This window comes from Diabrotica virgifera, chromosome 4 (genome assembly GCF_917563875.1).
Source record: "Diabrotica virgifera virgifera chromosome 4, PGI_DIABVI_V3a".
Lineage (NCBI taxonomy): Eukaryota > Metazoa > Arthropoda > Insecta > Coleoptera > Chrysomelidae > Diabrotica > Diabrotica virgifera.
Genome location: NC_065446.1, coordinates 36,506,850 through 36,530,691, shown reverse-complemented (window position 1 = coordinate 36,530,691; position 23,842 = coordinate 36,506,850). Strand labels below are relative to the sequence as shown.

Here is a 23,842-nt window from a genome sequence, read left to right as displayed (position 1 = left end):
GTAATCAGTGGTGTCATGGCAAAATTAACAGTGCGGGAACGCAGTGCCGGCACGCACTGCTAATTTTTGTTTACAAAACCTAAATTCTCTATTTTTTTTTTCTTTTCTTAACCAGTGCGGGAACGGCGTTCCCACGCGTTCCCACACCATGACACCACTGGTTGTAATCATTAATTTTTTAGTCTTTGAAAATTTATTACCACGATTTATTCCATTCCGGAATGGGTAGATATTATATCGTTTCGTTGTATTTTATGAACAATAAATATGCCAATATGAGAGCTCAGCAATTTAATGAACCAAAATATACTTCTTATTGAATCAGTAAGAAGTATGTTTTGGAGTTTTAAACAAATTCAGAAAGCTGAGAATGTAAGTAAGTAATAAAAAACGAGAAACTGAAGATTAGTGCTCGTACATATGAGGGCGGTTTGCCAGCGCTTGCCGCCGTGGTTAGCCGACGTTTCTACCGTACACATGACAGCGTTTGACTGGCGGTCCCATTCCTCCCCTAGTAACTTACAACCGCTGCGGTTTGACGACGTTGAGCGGCTCATGTGTAAGATACGTTGCGATTGCATTTGTTCTTTGGTAACTTGAACCACTTGAATGGGGAGTTTTTGATAAATTTTGCCACCAGTAAAAACATGGCTATAAGTTCCACATGCTTCCCACATAAAGACATACATAAAATGACATGGATTTCACCAGATGGAATCACAACCAATCAAATTAACCATGTGCTGATAGACAAAAGGGCAGCCAGTAGTATCTCCGATGTGAGAATACGACGAGGAGCATGCTGTGGATCAGACCATCTTTTACTACAAACCAAATTTAGATACAGAGTTAACAAGGAAAGAAACGAAAGACAACAAAGAACAAACAAACTGGACCTGGAAAAACTGAAGATCCAGGAATGTAAAGAGAAGTTCGAACAAGAAGTCGTAAATGAGTTAAGGACGCTAGAACTGCACTCGATAGAGGGCAAATGGAGTAATATCAAAACAGCAGTACTGACAGCAGCAGCGTCCACCCTGGGAAACAAGAAAAAGGAGAAAAGAGGAGCATGGTTTGATGACGAGAGCAGACAAGCAATAGAGGAAAGAAATGAAGCACACAAAATGTACATAACAAGAAGAACACGGGAAAAACGAACATTATTTGAAGTCGCACGACGGAAAGCAGACAAGATATGTAGAAAGAAAAAGAGAGCCTATGAAAATAGACAAATAGAAAAAATGGAAGAAAATTTCAAAAACAACGAAATCAGAGGGGCATACGAATACCTAAAAAAGATAAGAAGTGGGTATAAACCTCAAACAAGTCTATGTAAAGGTGAAAGTGGGCAAATAATCAGTGACCAACAGAAAGTCACAGAAACCTGGAAGCATTATTTTCAGACCCTACTTGGAACACAATTAGACATGGAAGATGAAATGGGTATGAACTACGTAGAAGAGAATGAAGTAGATAATGGAGTAGAAGCTCCAACTATAGAGGAAGTTCTCTAAGCTAGTAAGGCCGATAAAAACAATAAAGCTCCGGGAGTTGACGAAATACCAGCAGAACTGTATAAGTTAGGTGGCGACCACCTAGCAAGTCACTTTTACGCGCTCATAAAAGACATATGGCAAGAAGAGAAAATACCCGACGACTGGAAGAAAAGTATAGTATGCCCGATCTATAAAAAAGCAGACAAACTCCAGTACAAAAACTACCGTGGAATGTCTCTACTATGTACAGCATATGAAGTCCTCACGTATATTATAAACCAGCAGCTCCAACCACTAGCAGAAAATATTATTGGAGAGTATCAGACGGGCTTTCGACGGGGAAGATCGCCACTGGATCAAATATTTACAGTCAAACAGATCTCGAGCAAATCATGGGAACACGTTATTGATGTTCACAACGTGTTTGTAGACTTCAAACAGGCATACGACTCAGTCAAAAGGAACAAACTATACTATATATTGGCTGAATTGGCAATACCACACAAGCTAATAAGACTCATTAAAGCCACAATGGATGAAACTCAGGCATGTGTACGAATACAAAACCATCGGACAGACTTTTTCAAAATTTTGCAGGGACTAAAGCAGGGAGATGGGCTGATTCCAACATTGTTTAACCTGGCACTGGAGTATGCGGTTATGCAAATGCTGCTGGACGAGGAAACCTGCTGACCAACCGAACGGTTCAACTGGCCGCTTATGCCGATGATATTAATATTATGAGTAGAACATCAACAGGAGCACAGAAAACATACGCAGAGTTAAAAACACAAACAAAAATGCTAGGTCTGAAAATTAACACAGAAAAAATAAAAATAATGACTCAGACGAGCAGAATTATAGTCCCACAAAACATTATACATGATGATGACATTTAAAAGGTTGGAAAGTTTACATACCTGGAAGTAGAAATATATGCCGACGGATCAGAAAATGGAGAAATACGAAAGAGAATAACGCAGGCAAACAGAGCTTATTTTGCCCTCTCCCATATATTTTAGTCTAAAAGTGTCCACCGAAATACAAAGATGAGAATCTATAAAACTTTAATTCGACCAATAACATGCTATGGCAATGAAGCCTGAGTTCTGAAAGAAACATCCAAAAACAAACTCGACACATTCGAAAGGAAAGTACTGAGGGGAATACTAGGACCTGTGAGGGAAAACGGAATCTTCAGAAGTCGATACAACAACGAACTTTATCAACTTTATAAGGAAGCACCCCTGTCAGACTTCATTAGAATACAAACATTGCAATGGGCCGGACATGTGATAAGAATGGGAGAGGATCGGTTACCAAAAAGAGCACTGAATGCTAGAATGCAGGGAAAGAGACCGGTTGGAAAGCCAAGAAAGCGCTGGAAAAACACAGTAAACAGCGACGCACAAGCCTTTTTAGAAGTCCGTGTATGGAGAAGAGCAGCCACAGACAAGCAAGGGTGGAGGCAAAAAATAAAGGAGGCCAAGGCTCAATTTAGGCTGTAGTGCCGTAGAAGAAGAAGAACCTGAACCACGGCGTTTGGGGTTTTCAGATATTCCGCGACGTCGACAAACGCTGTACTCAACCTACGACATTTATTAGTGGCCACAGCTGACTCTGGACGCGACCTACGGTGTTTATTGATAATCATGGCCTAAGTTTTGTATTGACTATATGAAGTTGTCAGTGGCTGACAAAGGCTGTATATGCAACGTCTGGCATAACGCTGTACGTAGCCTACGGCATTTATTGAAGACCACAGCCTCACATTGCAAAATTCGACGATTGATAAACAGCGAGGCGTTATCAGGTTTCTGATGGAGGAAAGTGTTAAACCGAGCGCTATTCATCGCCGGATGGTTACCGTATCCGGTGAAGACTGTGTGTCCGACAAGTCACTGGGAAAATGGAGTAATCGTTTTTGTTCAGGCCGTGAGAGCTTGGTTGATGAACCGAGACCTGGCCAGGCAAACACGGTTATGACTGCCAATGGGCCAATCTTTTCCGTGTGTTTGGTCCCCTGAAAAAACATCTCAAAGGAAAGCGCTTCCATTCGGACGACGAACTGAAGAACGCTGTAAGGGACTGGGTGTGGTTACGGCCACAACAATTCTGAGAACAAGGAATCAATCCTTCGGCTCGATAATCAATGGGATAGTTGCGCTCAGGCCAATGGTGAATACTTTTAATAAAGACTTCATTTATACCCACTTTCCATTTGAACAACCCTAGTATATTAAGTTCGAGTCAAGTAGCAGCTTTATCTGGAATCAACTTCAACTGCACTAGCGTCCAAGCCATTTTGAAGCAGAACAAATTTCATCCATATAAAATACTCTTAGCAGATTGCAATAATAAATGTTATTTATTATTTATTAAATGTTTATTTATTAAATGTAAAAAAATATTTTTGTCTTTGCATTGTGTAACTTTGACTTTGTATTTAAGTAGCGTTTGCTAGCGATTGTTGTACTGTCTGTTGAAGGGATTGGTGGAATTTTTTAGGTGCATGCAAATAGTAAATTTTAAATGACAATTCTTACTTTAACTATAGTCGCTACAGGCTTTTGTTGAATGATAAGTGGTTGTTGGTCCTTTGGTAAAGGAGGACATGGCGGCGGTACTTCCTTGGGCATGATTATTTTCATAGGAATGGTGTCCTCGAGCAGTCTTTCTTTCATCTCGTAGAGATAGGGACAACGCTGCATTTTTGTAAATCGAAACTACTGAAACCAAAATTCATTTTGGAATCTCAGTTATTCATTGACAAAAAATCGTTTCATTTAATCTGAAAAAAACATTTAGAAAGGTTTTAACAACAAATTAATAGTAAATGCCAATTAGAATCTTTTACTAAAATTAATTGTTGAACAAAAAACACGTCGTCATATTTGAAACTTAAACACTTAACAGGAAATAAATATTAAATTAAACTTAATATTTTGTTAAAATAAATTTCTAAAAACTTTATTATCCGCTTTATTATTATTCAGTGCTAAAGTACTGATTAATAATAAAACCCCAGAGACATACCAGCTGAAATTTTCAAAATTGGAGGACACACACTGCTAGATAGATTTCATAAACTAATAACAGTAATTCACTGTTGATAACTCTACCTTTGAAGTGGTGGACAAATTCACATACTTAGGCTCCCTGATCACCAAGGAGAACGTCATGACGGAAGAAATCAAGTGAAGGATAATGGACTGAGTAGACATATGAGAAGCAGAAACTTAAGCCAAAAAACAAAAACAACCATATACAAAACCCATATACAACCAGTGTTGACATATGGATGGGAGACATGGACCATCTCCAAGGCAGATGAAAACCTTCTGCTTATATTTGATCCAAGGATCCTGAGAGGAATATTCGGTGGCATCTGTGAAAATGGTATTTGGAGGAGGAGGTACAACTACGAGGTATACCACAGATATAAACATATATTTGGTGGTAAAGACGTAGTATCTCTTATAAGAATAGGAAGGCTAAGATGGGCAGGACATCTAGCAAGATCACAGCATAACAACCCTCCTAGAAGAATACTTATGTCACAACCTGTGGGAAGTAGAAATAGGGGTAGGCCAAAACTTAGATGGAAGGATGGTGTAGATGAGGATGGGAGAAAAATAGGCGCAGCAAACTGGCAACGGTTGGCAATGGATAGGACTGACTGGCGTAATAGACCTGGGAAGGTCGAGGCTCTTTCATAGGGCTGTAGCACCATTGACGATGATGAATAAAAGTAATAACAAACGTGTGGACCATAGAAGAAATTCTAGGAGACTGGAAAAAAGCAAATATATGCCCAATCCACAAGAAGGAAGCTCAGCTAAATAAAGTATAGAGGCATATCCTTACTCTGTGTGAGTTATAAGGTGTTTACGTGAATCATAAATCTGAGATTAAGTCACTTCACAGAAAAAATTATAGAAGAATGCCAGGCCGGATTCAGTCCAGGACGGTCTACTATTGACCAGCTATTCAACGTAAAACATGCTAAAGCCTGATAACATATATGTGATCTATGATAACATAAATAGAGATCAAATATATTTAATTATGCAGGAATTTGGTATAACCAATATAATTGGTAAAGTTAGTTCGTCACCATAACTCACAGAGAAGTGCAAGCACGAGTTCAAAATCAATTTACTGATATCCCTTTCAGATACCTAAAAGACTAAAACAGGAAGATGGGCTGGTTCCGACTCTGTTTAGTATATGTATGGAATATGTTAAAAGAAAAATGTCCGTAAACCTAAAAAATGTATTGTTCTAAGCAGATGTACGCAAATGTTGTAAACTTGATGGGAAGAACTGCAAGAGATATCACAGAACTGTATGTACAGCTTGAAGAAAATGCGAAAGAATTAGGGCTAGCCATCAACGTAGATAAAACTGAAGACCTAATACAAGCAAGAAAACAACGAAACTTATAGAACTTGACAATAGAAGACGCTAATATGGAAGTAATGAAAAAGCTTACATAACAGGCTGTACAGATAACGGAAGATCACAGCGAGGAGGAGGAAATATGAAAACGGATAATGCTTGTTAACAAAGCATTCTCTCTGTTGCAGATGTTTGGATCCAAAGACGTCCATAGGGAAATAAAGTTTAAAATGTATAAAACCATCATACGACCAATAGTAACATATTATTATGGCGTAGAAATATGGATCATGACAGAAAAGACAATAAACCTTATTAATACTTTTGAAGGAAAGATTTTACAAAAAAATCCTCTATAGCAAATTATGCAAATAATGCGCTGGGCAAGTTACCTCATAAGAAAGTTACAAACCGACAACATATGTTGCAAACTTCGAACAAGGCTTTTTTCATCATCAATGGTGCTACAGCCCTATGAAAGAGCCTCGACCTTCCCAAGTCTATTACGCCAGTCAGTCCTATCTATTGCCAACCGTTGCCAGTTTTCTGCGCCTATTTTTCTCCCATCCTCATCTACACTATCCTTCCATCTAAGTTTTGGCCTACCCCTATTTCTACTTCCCACAGGTTGTGACATAAGGATTCTTCTAGGAGGGTTGTTATGCTGTGATCTTGCTAGATGTCCTGCCCATCTTAGTCTTCCTATTCTTATAACAGATACTACGTCTTTACCACCAAATATATGTTTATATCTGTGGTATACCTCGTAGTTGTACCTCCTCCTCCAAATACCATTTTCACAGATGCCACCGAATATGCCTCTCAGGATCCTTCGTTCAATTATAAGCAGAAGGTTTTCATCTGCCTTGGAGATGGTCCATGTCTCCGATCTATATGTCAACACTGGTTGTATAAGGGATTTGTATATGGTTATTTTTGTTTTTTGGCTTAATTTTCTGCTTCTCATATGTCTACTCAGTCCAAAATAGCATTTGTTCGCTAGGATTATCCTTCGCTTGATTTCTTCCGTCGTGACGTTCTCCTTGGTGATCAGGGAGCCTAAGTATCTGAATTTGTCCACCACTTCAAAGGTAGAGTTATCAACAGAGAATTGGTGACCGATGTTTCTGGCTCTATTGTTAGGTGTTGATGTCATCATCTTAGTTTTCTCCTCGTTTACTTTCAGGCCCATATTTTTCGAGGCGTTTGAGAAGGTGGTATACATTTCTTCTAGTTTGCGTGTTGTGCGGACAACTAGGTCCACGTCATCGGCATATGCCAAAATTTGGATGATTTATTAAAAATATTTCCTCTGTTGTCTATTCGGGCATCTCTGACCGCCTTTTCCAGAGCTATGTTGAAGAGGAGACACGCCAGCGCATCTCCCTGTCGCAGCCCAACATTCGTTTCAAACGCCTGTGATTTTTCTCCCTGTATTTGACTTTGCAAACGACTTTACGCATTGTAGCCTTAACCAATCTTATCAGTTTATCAGGGATGTGGAATTCATCCATGGCTTCATACAATTTATTTCTTAGGACACTATCATAGGCCGATTTAAAATCTACGAAAAGTTGGTATGTGTCGATATTGAGTTCATTGGTTTTTTCCAGTATTTGCCTTAGCACAAAGATCTGGTCTGTTGTTGGTCGACCAGGCCTAAAACCACTTTGATATTCTCCAAGAAGCTCCTCTGAATGTGCACTTAGGCGACCATATAAGATACTCGAAAATATTATGTAAGCTGTATTAAGGAGGGTTATTCCCCTATAGTTTCTACATTCCAATTGATCAACCTTTTTGTGTAGCGGGCAACAAGGCTTTTTTGCTTCAATAAAAAACCTCTTCTTCTTCTTTTACTTCTTGGAGATCTTTCGATCTGTTTATTTCTAAAGCTGCCTCTGGTTAATTTCCTGGGAGGTAAATTGCCAACTATCCCTCCATCTTTTAGGTGGTCTTCCGCGGGGTCTTGAACCGAGCGGGTTGTTTTCTAGGGTTGTCCGATGGGTGGATCGAGTAGCTCATCGGATGACACTGCTGGTCCCAAGCCCGGATAAAGGAGGAGGGTTCCTATGGTGAGGTTAGCCACCTACCTGGGGGAAAAACCCATACTGGCTCACAGAACTGAAGATACAATAAAAAACTGCGTAAATTAAAGATTTTTCAATCTTACATGGGATCCATCTCTCTTCATTGTGGTATTTTAAAATTATTAGCGTAAGTTAAGCCTTTTTAATTCCAAGATTAATTATTCATTAGAGATATTTCATTGGAGCATAGCTCTGAAGATGGCTATATAAGCCGAAAGGGCTCAGCTAGGATTTAAATTTTTTACATACTTCAAAAGTACTCTTCTTTCTCTGTCATTCAGTAACATTTAAATCGACGGGAATATAATACGACAGGAAATACAGTTTAAATATTTGGATATAGATATAACTAGTTATGGAGATATTAAAGAAGAGGTTAAACACTAAGAATTGAGAGCAAGTAAAGTGGCCGGATATCTTAATAATACAGTCTGGAAAAACAAGCACCTAGGACAAGAAACAAAACAGAGATTTATAAAACTGAAATTTTAGACCTAAAATGACATACTAGAAATGCAGAAACGACAAAAATGAGGATACTCTGAAGAATATCAGGGAAAGGCCTGGATAGGAACAAAAACGAGGTTACATAATGGATAAGATATAAAACGCATGTGTAACAAAACAGAAACAAGAATGGAATGAACAGTGTAGCAGTCTCGTACAATAGCACGAGACAAAGCAACAAATGGTTAAAGTAGTGTTGGAAGGCCAAGGAAGAGATGAAGGCATAATAAAATGTCTAAACTTCTCTGTGTACCTTCCTTCCTATATATTTATTTTCCGAGTTTTTGTCCAACAATTCAATTAATATAATAAACTTAATATAAATAAACAAAACAATAATTAACAATATGGTAGTTTTTAGCAATGATTGCTAACATGTAATAGAATTTTTTTTAGTTCAGTAGCAGCACACATTGTGTATATGTATTGTAGTTTTGTGTCAATTTGGAATTATCCAGCATGCATATTAAGATGAATGGAATTGTTTCTGTAGGTACTGGTATCGAAGCAAGAAAGAAATAACATGCCCAAATATCGTTGGTTACAACACTAATATAAGTAGAAATACACCAAGGGACATAATATGTATGTTTTTAACCAAATAAAATAGACGGTTTCGTTTTGATTCAATTCGAGTCTCTGACCATCCCCTGACACGTGTTTCCAGGTTTACCCGTTATCAAAGAGGCTTTGCAAGAAAACTGAATTGAATCAAAATGCACCAACTAGTTGGTAAATAAATTTTAAATATTCTACCAACGCATGCCTTTAGCGACCTATACTCGGTGCAGAGTACACAATGATAGCGGTTTATATAGGTAATCTGCTGATGCTTCAGTGGAATAGATTCCTAGCATCGCCCGATGGCAAGGTTATGCCTCAGGTTCACAGTTTACTTTAATCGTTATCGACACACTTCATTTTTCCTCGTTAGAGATGAATTACAAAAATGTTGCATGGATTTATATTTATGGTACTGAATTTATAAATAAAATTATATCTTTTAAAAATCTAATTCCTGAAAATAGGGTAAGAACAGAACAAGTGGTTCGAGGTGGAGGTGGAGGTGGAGGTGGAGGTGGAGGTCGTGGTGGATGCTACTAGTTAAATCGCGGTCGATGTCGAATAGCAAGGAGGTCACCTGCGCTCAGGCGCGGATCCAGGGGGGGGGCAGAGGGGGCAATTGCCCCCCCCCCCCGAGAATAATCTGAGGACAAAAAAATTGTGTATTTATTTCTAAATTGAGGATAACGAGTGCCACTGGCCACACAGAAAAGAGCTTTATATATTTAGCGATTGTCCTATTCCAAGTTTGTTTCCGCGTGCAAATTTCCCGTGCTCTCTCGTCGTATAATATTCATTGAAACAGTTTCGTAAAGATTTTAATTTGCTTGCTGTAAAGCTTATAACCGTGCGCACGCTCTAGCGTTAGAAATTAGAAACGGAACTTCGGCCGCGGTGGCCTAGATTGCGCTCGACATAGTTCCTTATTCTGACGCTAGAACGCGCGCATGTATAAAAACAAATAAGATGCCATTTTGATGTCGGTGCTTCGCTGTTTTACTTCAGTAGTTATTTGTGCTTTGTTGTTGTGAGCTGATGTTATGAAACGAGCTGCCAAAATTACAACGTTCTTCAAAAAGTTGAAGACAACGTCAGGTAAGGTTACTCTATTTCATATGCCATAAGCCATAGTAATAAAAGCTAGTAGGTTAGTAGGTTTAATATTTTGCCTGCACGTTGCAGTAGGCCTACAACCTTCTTTAGTGGCTCGTCCATGAGAGAACAAGAGTACGTGAACACTCTTTAAAAATAATTAATAAAGCTATGCTATACCATGAAAGCAAAACTTAATCACTAGTAATTTAAATATAACAGGTAATAAGCTGCAGCGACGAGTGCACGTCAAGTACAGTGTATAATTTAGTCACTTAGGCCATGGCGTGGCGCACTAGCCGATAGGGCCAGGAGATTACACTGGCGTCTAGCGGACCGACCTTCCGAGGAGGTGCGCGACTAGTGACAGCAGCGGCGTAGTGGGGAAGAGCACTTGCCTTAGTTGTTGATACAGCGATTGTGGTTATTTTTTACGCTTGCTACGTTTTTGTTTACTGTTTAGGCTATTATTTAGGACTCACTAAAAATTAGTTTAACTTTACTTTTATTTTTTATTTATATTTAACGTTTTTTGTGTTTAATTAGTCTACCCTTTTAAAGTAAAATACATTTTTTAATGTAAGAAATCAGATAAAATCAAATTTAATTGACTAAATGTTAATTTTGTTTGATTTTCACTTTAAAACAATTTCAGGTAGCAGTAATGGTGAGACTGAGGGTGCAAAACGAGACGATGAAGGTAAACCCGTATCACTTACAATAATTCGAGATGAAGTGGAAGTGGGACAACATGAGCAAAGCTCGCTTGCTGTGTCACAAAACCCAAACTTCGAAGTGGAAGTTTTTGGTAAGCCTTTTTTGTAATAGCGAGCAACAACATATAATCCTGCAAAAGGCACATATAGAGGATAAGAGCTTTAAAATGATACCCAATTTGCCTAGAAAAATAATTATTTAGGGGTTGATTTGTTGAGTACGAAAATCAAGTAAATTGTTTTAATAATGTGGATGATAACTTTTAATACAAGTTACATTTTAAATTAAACAAACTATTTCAAGTCTAATAGGTCTAGTCGATCAATTCTTTCAAGGTTGTGTTTTTTTAGGAGATCCTCTGGCCTTGGACTCACACTCAAAAAGCAGTGGACCTACCAACTCCTCAAGCGAATCCAGACCTACAATTAACTCTGAAGGTAAAGTGAAAGAGCTCTCTTCAAATCATATCATCAAAGATATAGGGCTATATGTAAATAACAAGCCTGATGATTACACAAAATATCTTCTTTTTGAAGAACATTGGAAGCCACCCTCAAACTACGTGTATCCATATTCAGAAAACTCAAAGGGCGTTAAAAGGTATTTGTCTAAAACCCACCTAGAAAATCATCCATGGCTTGTACTTTCAGAGTCGAAGAAGGTTTGTTTGAAGGCTGTAAATACTGTGCACTTTTCGCCCAAGAAAAGGCAGGTCACAATAAGGGCGTGAAGCTGGGGAGACTTGTAATTGAACCTTTGACACGGTTTAAAGACTTAACAGGAAAAGATGGCGAGTTGCAAACCCATGAAAGAAGTTTATACCATAAAACCTGTGTAGAAATGGGGAAAGACTTTTTTGAAAACTTACAAATCACCTAATAAAGAAGTTATCAATCAGGTATGCTCTGAGCGGCTTCGTCAGGTTACAGAAAATCGTGAAAGGCTAAAGCCCATTATCAAAACCATTATTTTGCTCGGGCGTCAAAACATACCTTTTCGAGGTCACAGGGACGATGGTCCTATCAACCTAGACATTGAGACTTCAGCAGCAAATCAGGGGAATTTCAAAGCACTCTTGCAGTTCAGAGTAGACGCGGCTGACAAAGCTCTCGAAAAACATCTTAATACATCATCTTCTTGAGCAACATATATTAGCAAAACAACGCAAAATGCTTTAATAGAGTGTTGTGGGGATGAAATTAGGGATGAAATTCTGAAAAGAATACTCGAGTCCAAATATTGGTCTATGATGTTTGATGAAACCAGTGATTTGTCTCATAAGGAACAGATTACATTAGTTGTCCGTTATCTTTGGAAAGATGCCGTAAGGGAGGACTTCATAACTTTTATTGATGCATATAATGCAGCAGCAGATGTAAATGGTAAAGAGTGTAAAGAGAACAAACTATCAGGGAAAACTCTAGGTGAAATAGTCTTAAGGAATGTAAAAGAACTTGGCTTAGACCTTAGTTACTGTGTAGGCATAGGTACAGATGGGGCTTCGGTAATGACATCTGAAGAATCAGGTAGTGTAACAAAGATCCAATCAGAGGCAGTTAGTGCAAAACGGCTTCCATGCTACAACCACGCCTTGAATAATTCTATTTCTAAATCTAATAAGATTCGATCCATAAATAATGTCGTTGGCATTATGAAAGAAGTCATTCACTTTTATAATCAGCCAGCAAAAAGGAATGCTGTTCTAACTGAACACGTAGGAGGGCAACTAGTGAGCCTCTGTGAAACTAGGTGGGTAGATAGACATGATGCAGTAATTTTATTTTTTTGTGCATTGCCAGAAATTGTCGATTCATTTACAGAAATAAGCGAATGGAAAGAGTCCGAGTCAGCCAAAAAGGCCGTGTTGTATATCAACTCAATAACAAGCACTGAATTCATTTTTTTTGCGTTAGTCTGGTAGATATTCTGAAAAGGACCCTTCCCCTAAGCAAGTTATTGCAAAAACCAAACTTAGACTTAAACAAGGCTTCCAATGCAGTGACAGACACACTGACATGTCTGAAGGATAGGAGACGAAATTGTGATGATCATTTCACAGAGTTATACTTGGAAGCTCTAACTACCTCTGAAAAGCTGGGCGTGCAGCTCAAAATGTCCAGAGTAGTGAAAAGCCAAAGGCATAGAGAAAACTACGAAGCAGAGACAGTGATGGAATATTATAGGATGTCGATGTATATACCACTTCTCGACAATGTCATCACTGATCTACAAACCAGGTTCTCCGAAGAAAACCTATTGTGCTTTGACCTCAACCTTTTAATGCCTGCAAATATGTTGAACACCAATGTCAGCGAAAAATGCTTGGATTAAACGTGAGGCTGCAGAAAGTTTGCCAGAACTCTAAAACTCTTTTGCCCAGTGATTCTGAAGTTGTACTTGAAGGAGAGTTAAGCATTTGGAGAGCGAAGTGGTCAAGGGAGAAAGAAGAAGGAATGAAAATTCCAAACTGTGCCATAGAAGTACTCAAATGCTGCGATGGAGATATGTTTCCAACTGTACGAACACTTCTACAAATACTTATCACACTACCAGTAAGTGTTGCAAGTGCTGAAAGGTCATTCAGCAGCCTTAAGCTCGTTAAATCCTGGCTACGGATAAGAATGGTTGAAGAGAGGTTGAATGGATTGTGCCTTTTATACATACATCGTGATATTGAGGTGAATGTTGAGAACGTAATTGAGTGTTATGCTAAAGGGGGAAAAAGAAGGCTGGACTTTATTGTTTAAGTTTTATGGAGAAAGTATGTAAATAATAAAGTAATGCTTTGAATCTTCAAAAAAGTGTTTTGTGTTTTTATTTCCCTAACCAAGTAGGCTTTAATGAATAAATCCAATTAAAACTATAGATTTAAATTACAAAATATGATCATGTTTTAGTCTCTAGATTGTCTAAAAACACGAGTTTTCAGTTACATTTTTCCAGACCCAGACCCCCCGGAAGGTTCCCCACATAATCCTCCTTGCCCCCCCGAAATCATGCCCTGGATCCGCCACTGCCTGCGCTGTCAGTCGAGCTAGAACCACTATCAAGTGAAGTATTTTAATGAAATTTAAATGACAGAAAGACTCTGCTTTTGCAATGTTGTGTCAGTCAAGTGATGATAGTGATGAAATGTCAGCTGTAATTGTAAATAATCAGATCCTTCTTTATATTTAAAAAATTTACTGTATTTAATTACTTTAGAAATTCAAAAATAAACTGAATACAAAAAAGGGATTATATAAAAAGTATCAACTAAGATAGCGCAGGTAATGACAACTTGGCTTCGAACGGACCAATCACATCCGGGATCACAACGGGAAGCATCCTTGTAGGCCGCGCAGTAGACATTCATGTAAAACAAACTCATTTTATTTTCAAAAGCATCGATGTAAACCTGGATATCGCGCTAAACCTCCACTGCGACTTACCGGCTCTGTTCTCTTCCATTCACTACAATGTGTTTGTTTTACATGGATATCGACATCGACCGCGACCTCCACCTCCACCTCCACCGCGACCCACTTGTTCTGTTATTACCCTTAACAGTCCTTTAGAGATTTTCAGTTTTATAAAAATTAACGACCTATATACAATTATGCCAAGTTTGTGGAGGATAATACTAACAACTGCCGTAACCGTTGCAGCTTGAAAGGGCGCCGAATTTTATTTTGTCCGGAGCACTCGAAACCCTAGCACCGGTCCTGTACAAAGAATTCACATATTATTTTATACCACGTTCTAGATTTCATATTCAAGTTTGCGAAGTTTATTGTGTTTACAAACTTTAAACGAGTCCCAATAGAAACTCATATCTCATCTTAGCAAAAGTTATTATTTGATCGTTGTTAAAAATCGTTTTTCTTTTTTACAGATCTGTAGTTGAAAATATTTAAGTACAGCAAAACGTCGATAGGACGGACCTCTAATTAACGGACTTCGGATATAACGGACAAAAAATCCCTTAAATGTAAAAAGAATTTGAATGTAAAAAAATATAAAAAATCGAATTTTGGAAGAAAAATTAGCAAGGACAGGATCAAAAATTGGGAAAAGAATTTGTACCTACAGTGAGAAAATTTGAAGAGAGGAAACTGGGAGTACCGCCGGAAGAGGTGAAACGTTTATTGATTTTAGACAACGCTCCTGCTCATCCCTCTGAAGATATTCTACGTTCAGAAGATGATCATTAAAAAATATAACATCGCTTATTCAACTCATAGATCAGGGAGTAATTTTGGCGACCAAACAAATATAATGCTGAAAGTTTTAAGATGAAATAATGGTTGTATTGCATTATGAAGATAACGAAGTTAATACAAGAGGGTAGCATAATTTTTAAGAGTTGATTATAAAAAAACAGTAGGTAAACTTCAAAAGTGCAAACAAAACTTGATTTCTTTTTCAAAGAAGGATTACCGAAAGCAAGCGCGTCGATATCAAACAGCAACGTTACTTCACGAGTAAGACAATTAAATACAATTTGTTTTTTATCTAAACTTAAATACATATTTTCAAAAAAAAAATTTTTTATTTATTTTAAACCTATTTTTGTATAACAGACTTTCGGCTTTAACGGACACCCCTTCCTCCCACCAGTTAGTCCGTTATATCGAGGTTTTACTGTATTTGAATTCAACCAAGCTTGACGATTGGGTAGTTTTTTTATTCCAATAAACCGCATCAACTACAATTATCGAGAATTGACAAATTTTGGTGCACAATTTTATAGCATACACTTAACAGCCTCTTAGTTGTGCTTTAAAAAATATACTGCCTGAAGCCGTATTATACAGAGTGTAACAAAAATACAGGTCATAAATTAAATCACACATTCTGGAACCAAAAATAGTTCGATTGACCCTAACTTACCTTGGTACAAATGTGCACATAAAAAAATTACAGCCCTTTGAAGTTACAAAACGAAAATCGATTTTTTCCAATATATCGAAAACTATTAGAGATTTTTTATAGAAAATGGACATGTGGCATTCTTACTCCAAGAACATCTTAAAAAAATAACAGTGAAATTTGTACCCTTATGGGGTATGTGTGTTATGGTGTTTTGTTCCCTTAAACCTCCCCCTCTCAAATATTTGTGTACGTTCCAATTAAATTATTATTGTGTTAGCATTAAAACTTTTATGTAAAAAAGAAGCCGAACCTAGATAACAACTGGCTTGTCAAAAAAATACTATGAAACAAAAAGTTTTAAAAATACTATGTTTAACTGATGGTACCACAATAATAATTTAATTGGAACTTACACAAAAGTTTGATGGGTTTAAGGGAACAAAACCCCCATAACATTTTTATGGGGTGCACAAATTTCACTGTTATTTTTTTATGATGTCCCATAATAATGCCACATGTCCATTTTCAATAAAAAGTGTCTAATAGTTTTCGAGATATTGGAAAAAATCAATTTTAATGTGCACATTTTTGTACTAAGGTAAGTTAGGTTTAATCGAACTATTTTTGGTCCCAGAATATGTGATTTAATTTATGACCTGCCTTTTTGTTACACCCTGTACTGTATAAACAATAGAGTGTACCTATTGACTGTGATTTCAAGCAATGTCTTGGTGTATTTCTACAATTTAGGAGATGGTAGGGCGAAAACTTAAAATTAAATCGAGATTGCTATGAAAACGAAATATATGTTATTGAAAATAGATACATGAATATTGTATAGTATTTGATACTAAATAACTTTTCTACTAAAAAATTTTCAAATGTGCAACAAATAATAAACACACTTAAACATGTATATGCTATTTAATCATTTTCTTTTTTTTTTAATTTTAAAGGCAGCTTATGGTAAAGGAGCCCAAGCGGGGATTTTTTCAGTTACTTGAGCGCGTTAAAAAATCACATGGATAGAAACCTTGTACCCTGTAAATGTACCCCTACGATATATGGACTCTTAATATAGAAGAATTCGTTAGGGAGGGGGGTCCGAAATAAATTCTATCCTTAGAAAAATTCGAAATTGTTAGATTAGGATAAGGTAAGTTAAGTTTAATACAGAACAGTGTATATTTAAAAAATCTGACGATTTTTTCAACGTTTTTCAAAAATCTATCGAATGATACCAAAAACGACAACCCGTGTAGTGTGGTGTAGGGTAACTTTAAAATTTTAATAGACCCCGGCGATATTTCGCGAAATGAACATCAGATCAAAACACTGATGAATGACATCAAACACGATCAACCACAGAGGTGGGGTGAGGGTTGCTTTAAAATCTTAAAAAGGATCCCCCATTTTAATTGCAGAATTGGATTCATTACGTAAAAATAAGTAACTTTTATTCGAGACATTTTTCGAATTTTGGATTGATGACGCTATAATTATAAAACGATTGTTGGAAATGGAGATTTAAATTAAAAAATGGAAAATTCTCACTAAAATGGAAAGTCCCTAATATGGGGAGATTCTCACGATTTTTTTACCAAAGCAAGGGGTCAACTTTATTTTGAGCGTGATTGGCTTAGTTTTAATGCTAGAGACTTTTACATGAAACAAAATTATAGATTTTTTTAAATGCTTTAAGAAATTTTAATAGGTTTTTCCCGAAAATTGGTTATTTCAAGTTGAAAAATTCGATTTGGAATTTGGCGAATAAAAACGTATTTTTGATGAGCTACAACTTTGCTTTTACTGGTTTTAAAGACTTTCTGTACATACAATTTATTTTTGCTTTTTTAAAAGCTACATTTTTGCTAAGGATATTTTTTTCCATAAAATTACTTAAAAAGTATTGACTTAGTTTAAAAATTATATAGAACAAAAGTTTTTTAGAGTTAGTCAGTTGATCCATTTTGGTACTTAGGAAGCGTTCAAGTATTACGTAACGCAGTTTGGGGGGAGGGGGGTTTTGTAAAACGTTACGGTGCGTTACATGGGGGGAGGGGGGTTCGAACAGCGCGTTACGTAACATTGTTTTTTAAATTATGTAAATAAAAAAGACTACGGAATCAAAATCTCCCAACTTTGCAACTTTCGTTTATATTTTACAGAGAACCCCTAGATTGTATTTTATTGCCCCTTATGATCCGCTCATGTTCCGGCCCTTCTACAACTACAATAGGACAGTCTTTATCTATTCAAGTGAAAAATCTTCAAATTTGTTACCAGATCAAGAACAGTAACATATGTTTGCAATAATGAACATTTTTGGAGAACAAAAGCTGAAAAGATACAGTTACAGATGGGTGCAGACCAAAGAAATTTTAAGAGAAAGTCATAAATCGTTTGTCTATTCTTTTTATGAAGTCCATATTTATTATGCAGTCTAGTTTTCTTAGTGTTCTGTAAATACGTAATAAAGAGAAACATATGTATTGATCTTGTCAGTGTTGTTAAAGTGAATTAATTAATACTTTAATTAATTAAATGTCGTTTTTATCATTACCTCAAAAAGTCTAAAAAGTTTTTATTATTACCGCAAATGCGGTTAAATGATTTAAAAATGTCTTTAAATAAAAAGCATTAAATACAAAACCCACTATATTGATACTTAGTTAAGAAAATTGATAGATATTTAAAAAATAATACCCTTATTTTAAGGTGTGATTCCTGAATAATTAATTTCAAAGTTTTATGTGTTGTTATGTAGTCATGTTGTGACTGGCTGATTGACATAAAGTCCATGCCAATAAAAAAAAGTTTTATGTGAAATATCTTGACGAAAACTATACATAATTTCAAAATTTCACTTGCATTATTCATAATAAACCCTACATAATACACATTTTTGAGATGAGGTTGTTAAGCAGCTTCTAAAAACAAAAATATACAGGATGTTTAATTAAAATTAAAGATAATGGACTATGCTACACTTGAGTGAATCATCCAGTATATTCAAATTTATGTTTAAATAGTCCATAGTTGAATTTAAAAGTTGACGTATCCTAGCGTTTTTATAATTTTCTAAAATAATGACACATGACACAAGCAATTTTATTCCATAAGTGGTTTCCATACATTATAATTTTAAATGATCACCCTCTATTATTCATAAAGACCATGAAATCAGATTGTTAAGCAGCTTTTAAAAATATAAAACTATACAGGGTGTTCCATTAAAAATAAAGCTTATGGACTACGGTAGGCTTGCGTGAATCACCCTGTACATTTAAATTTATGTTTAAAAAGCACACATTTTGATATACCTATGAAAATCTACGGGTCTCAGCGTTTTTTAGAATTGTTTCAAACAAGGACAGAAATAATTTTATTCCATAATTGCCTTCTTATATATACAGGGTGTTTCAGAAAAAGGTAACACGATCTCTAAGATAGGTGAAAAATTGAAAAATAATTGGGGTTTGCTTACTAATTCATTTTTGTAACGGCGTGCTTTTTCACGATACAGAGGGTTGAAGAACAAAAGGTTTTACACATTGTTTTCACTATTTTTCGGAAACTACTGGCAACACCGTATATTATTCGTTATACAAAAATTTTTACTAAGCAAAATAAAATGTTGAAATAATAAATATGTTATTTTATTTAAAAAGATAAAATAGAAAAATACATGAGAAGAACAATAAAGGATGAAGCCAAAAATGTATGTAAGGATGGGGCCAAGTAGGGAAAATATAAATGTAAAATTAGTAATAAAAGATTATTATTGTAAGTTTTGGACATATTTCATGTCATGGGACATGAAATTACGATTATCAGGGATAACCAGACACATCAACTGAATGGAAGAATTGTTCTTGGGTGGCAGTATTTGGAAAACTGAGAGAAACTTTTAAAAGTGAGTTGTCCACATGCCTAAAGAGAAAGGTATTTGATTTGTGCGTCCTCCCAGTCTTGACGTACGGATCAGAAACACTTACCTTAACTAAAGCCTCGGCTACCAAACTAAGAGTAACGCAGAGAAGAATGGAGCGGTCAATGTTAGGAATAACTTGCAAGACAAAATCAAAAACGGAGAAATCAGGAGAAGAACAAAGGTGACTGACGTCATCGAAAGGATAGCCAGGTTGAAGTGGACGGCGGGCGTAATTTCGGCCGGTAATCCCTTGGCCTACCTGCATAAATCAAGGGGTACCATTTATGACAGGGGTAATTTCGGCCGAGGGGTTGATGTTTACGATGAGATTAAAATATTGGTAATTACACTCCTGGGGTACTCTACACTCTAATACCCGAAAGTTAGGTTTTGACGAAGCGTTAGGTCTTCCTCCTTTGAAAATTGTACTGTGTAATATATAATATAATATATTAATTTTTTAAAATTAGCAAAATTTCGGTTCAAAACGAATAAGAAGTAAATAAAACTTAGACACCCTGTTGAGAACTTAAGTTATAGAAATAAGTTGATGTAATAATTTTATTGAAATAAAGAAATATTTTAATATTAAGCATTCTGTTATTTTATTTGATTTGCGGCCGAAAATACCTATGAGATAAGGAAGCAATTTAAAACCTCCGGCCGAATTTACCTACCGGCTTTTAGTACCTGCCCTTTTTCCGGCCGAAATTACATCCGCCCGAAGTGGAGATGGGCAAGACACATAGCCAGAATGACAGATGGGCAATGGACAAAAAGGTTATTGGAATGGAGGTTAAGAGAAGACAAGCGAAGCGTTGGTCGACCGCCTACAAGATGGATTGACGACGTAAGAAAGCTAAATAAAAACTGGATGAGAGCGGCGCAGGATAGACGTGGTTGGAAACGAGGGGGAGGAGGCCTATGTTCAGCAGTGGACATGTGAGGCTGGATGATAATTTTAAGTTTTTATTATTACCTCAAATGAGATTAAAATAATAACAAAGTTCTTTAACCGAGTTTCCGGTACTTTACGCAACCTAGTTTTCCATTTAGGTTCAAATGGTTACTTGGGTGTTACGTAACGTTTAGGTAGGGGGAGGGGGGTACAGAAAAACGTTACGGTGCGTTACATGGGGGAGGGGGGGTCAAAAATCTTCAAAAATTGCGTTACGTAATACTTGAACGCTCCCTTACTTTAAACGCGCGTTTTCTACTCCCAAGAAGGGTTAACTGTAACTGTGGTCCTCCAAGTAAAAGTAACCAACGGTACAAGTTCAACTTTGAAGTAGACAGTAAGTTGAACTTAAAACCAGATTTTCATGCAATTCTGAGTTGACTCAGAAAATTACACTCCAAAACGGTCATTTACTGGGCTATTGTTGTTTATTTGTCCCGATCTACAACCCTAAATCCCGATTTGTTTTTGCTTATGTACCGATTAAAAACAAATCGAACCTGGCAACACTAGTTGTAAAGCCAATGATGATGATGAATATTTTTTTATTTATGTGAGAATAACCATAATATTTAATTAGTGTTAATAGGTACGTGAATGGGCTTTTATTTAGTATTATTTGTTCATGGCTTTTGAGAAGAAAAAATATCATCTTGAAAAATTAGTGGTACTTTTTTGGTTATTGGAAATTATCTCAGGAAATATCTTTATTATTTTTCGATTGATTTCTTTTTAATCAATGTTTTACAATGAATTATCTTGATTAATAATTTATTGTATATTAAACTATTTATAATAAAAATAATCAATAACATCATTGTCGTTTTCATATAAAAAAAATAAACAAAGGAATGGGGGATGATATAAGATTTGCGCACCAATACTTACATTTATTCACTCCTTGTTTCAATAAAAAGAAATATCACTTAAAATTCTCTAAAATGCTCAAATCTGTTTACTTCAACCTGCTACGACAGTCTTAAAAAATGCGTAAAACACCCTATGTAGGGCAAAATTCTATTTATATCGCCATTTTGCGCGAGCGAGGCCAATACCCTACATGGCAACAAGTTTGTTTGTTTTGGAAACACAGAAGCGATATAATCCCCAAGCGATGAATAAAAATTGTCTGTTTATTTTAGAGTTGAAACAGAGATCGCAACTTTCGGAAAAATCAGAAAGAGAAAGGTTCGAGAGTTAATTGAAAAGCGCGAACTTCACCCTCGATAGAAACCAGAAACTGCAACCGTAAACACCACTGCACACACTACTGCAACTCCAAATAATCACACATCGATTTGTAGGTAGCAAAATGTTTGTTATTCTGAGCTTGAACAGAAACGCTACTAAACTTTATACTGTTCGAAACAGTTAAAAATCGAATGCAGAACTATTTTAAGCCGAACCGAGGAAGTGTTCAAATACAACAGGAAGTTAAAGTAGTGGTGCAGGAACGCGCCTTCAGAATACAAAGAAGTATAATTATAACATATGGGAGTACTTACCAATTTTTTTTTAATTTATGAACACATTATAATCACAATAAAGTTGGTACAAAAACTAACGTTGATACGTGCGTATTTACATCTGGGGAGATCTGTAAATAGATCGGCCTACTCTGCACCGAAATATAAAATGAGTTTTCCTGATTTCCACTTCTTGCTACTGCGCGTGGTTGGAACATTTCGACCCTACAACAACCCTAAAAGGGCGTATGCCATTGGAGCGCCAACGGGGTCGCTGAAAGGCTCAATATTTTTTAAACTACCTGTATTATATTTTGTAAGAAAAATTTATTGTTTTATTACTATACGCCAAAATTTGATCTTGAATTACGTCGTCGGTACGAAACAAAATTAAGTATCTGTCCCTGGAATAGAATTCATTCTTTTTTGTTTATTTGGTCAATCAAACCGTTAATAACTTTGGGTCTTTGGCTATTTACATTATAATTCATTACATTTATAATAATATTTATACTTATTTAATTTTAACATAATTATTTCATAAATTCATTCTTGCAATGCATCTCTAATACATGTCCATGTTTGCCTATTTTAAGCCAATGGTCTTATCTCCTGTCATTGCAGTTCTTTTTCTCCGCTTCTTGTCTGACTTGTTCATCCCATCTCATTCCTGGATGACCTACCTTGTTTTTCTCTTACACTCTGACTTTGTGTAAATATTTTGTTTTCATGCATGCATGTTTCAATGGACTTATTTTCCCCCTTGTTTTCCCCTGACTTTGTCTGAAATTTATCAGACTTTTGATTATGTGTTCTTATTTTATTTTGTTATTTTTATGTAGGATTTAATCATTTCTATCATATCCATTTCTACTTCTGTTTTCTTCAAACATATTCATAAATCAAAAATGAATAACCATTTTCAATTTCGTTACAACACGAAACTACAGCCGCATCATTCTAGTTCAATCATAAATCATAGAGTGCAGCAAGCACCTCTACCGGTTTCGAAACTTAGGAGGCACATATTATGCTGCTATCTCTGACCCAACTAGTACAAACCCCGGCGTGCAGTCACGGATTGCAACGAACGAAATGGCAGGGAAGCCCTAGCGGCAACCGCTAGCAAAAAACTAAGTTTTCAATCTAATAGTACATAACAGCCTAACATTTTTTTTATATTTATAAATCTTCTCATCTTATTCTATCAAAAGCTTTTTTCAAATCATTAAAGCATATGTGGAACTCTTTTCCTTTCCCCATTATCTTTTCTCATAATAAAAATTAAATCTTCACTAACTTCTCTAAAGTCATTTTGAGAATCTTCAAACTTTATTTCCAGTTTTCCCTTAAGCTATTTTATTAGTTATCCTATTAAAATAAAAATGTATACCATTTTTATTCAGTTGCAATGCGAAGGCAAAACAATCTTACTTTTCAATTAGAATACGGAATGCAATCCAGCTCTCTGAATCGCGATTTACGATTCTTATTGGAATCTCATCGGAGAGAGCGCAGGCTTGTTCTCCATATCCTAACTGACCAGCACCGAGAGCTTTTCCCACACACTGCAACTGAAACAAATAGGGTAGGTGACTAGCGTCATCTGGCAGTTGAAAGATGAAGTTTTTCAATCCTAATAGCAACATTAATAATATTAAATATATTAAAAATATTACTAAAAGATTTTTAAATTGAAAAAACTTATTGGTACACTTTCCTGGTGACACCTCCAAGGCTTCTACAATTTGCAAGCCAAATGG

General features: G+C 36.2%; 1 protein-coding gene across 5 annotated transcripts in view; it reads right to left on the bottom strand.

Annotated features, from left to right (window-relative positions):
* The window catches only part of LOC114329935 (proton channel OtopLc), a 329,038-nt gene extending 306,811 nt beyond the window's left edge, over nucleotides 1-22,227 (bottom strand). For 3 of the 5 annotated variants that reach the window (XM_028279216.2, XM_028279215.2, XM_028279218.2), the window contains exons 1-2: nucleotides 21,502-21,928; nucleotides 4,043-4,287 (exon numbers count right to left, since the gene is read on the bottom strand). In XM_028279216.2, the coding sequence (XP_028135017.2) occupies nucleotides 4,043-4,207 (165 nt within the window). In that variant the 5' untranslated portion in view covers nucleotides 4,208-4,287; nucleotides 21,502-21,928. Of the gene's footprint in view, nucleotides 1-4,042; nucleotides 4,288-21,501; nucleotides 21,930-22,118 lie in introns of those variants that run through there. The other 2 variants (XM_028279211.2, XM_028279210.2) reach the window with 2 other exon arrangements.
* Nucleotides 22,228-23,842: the final 1,615 nt, after the last annotated feature.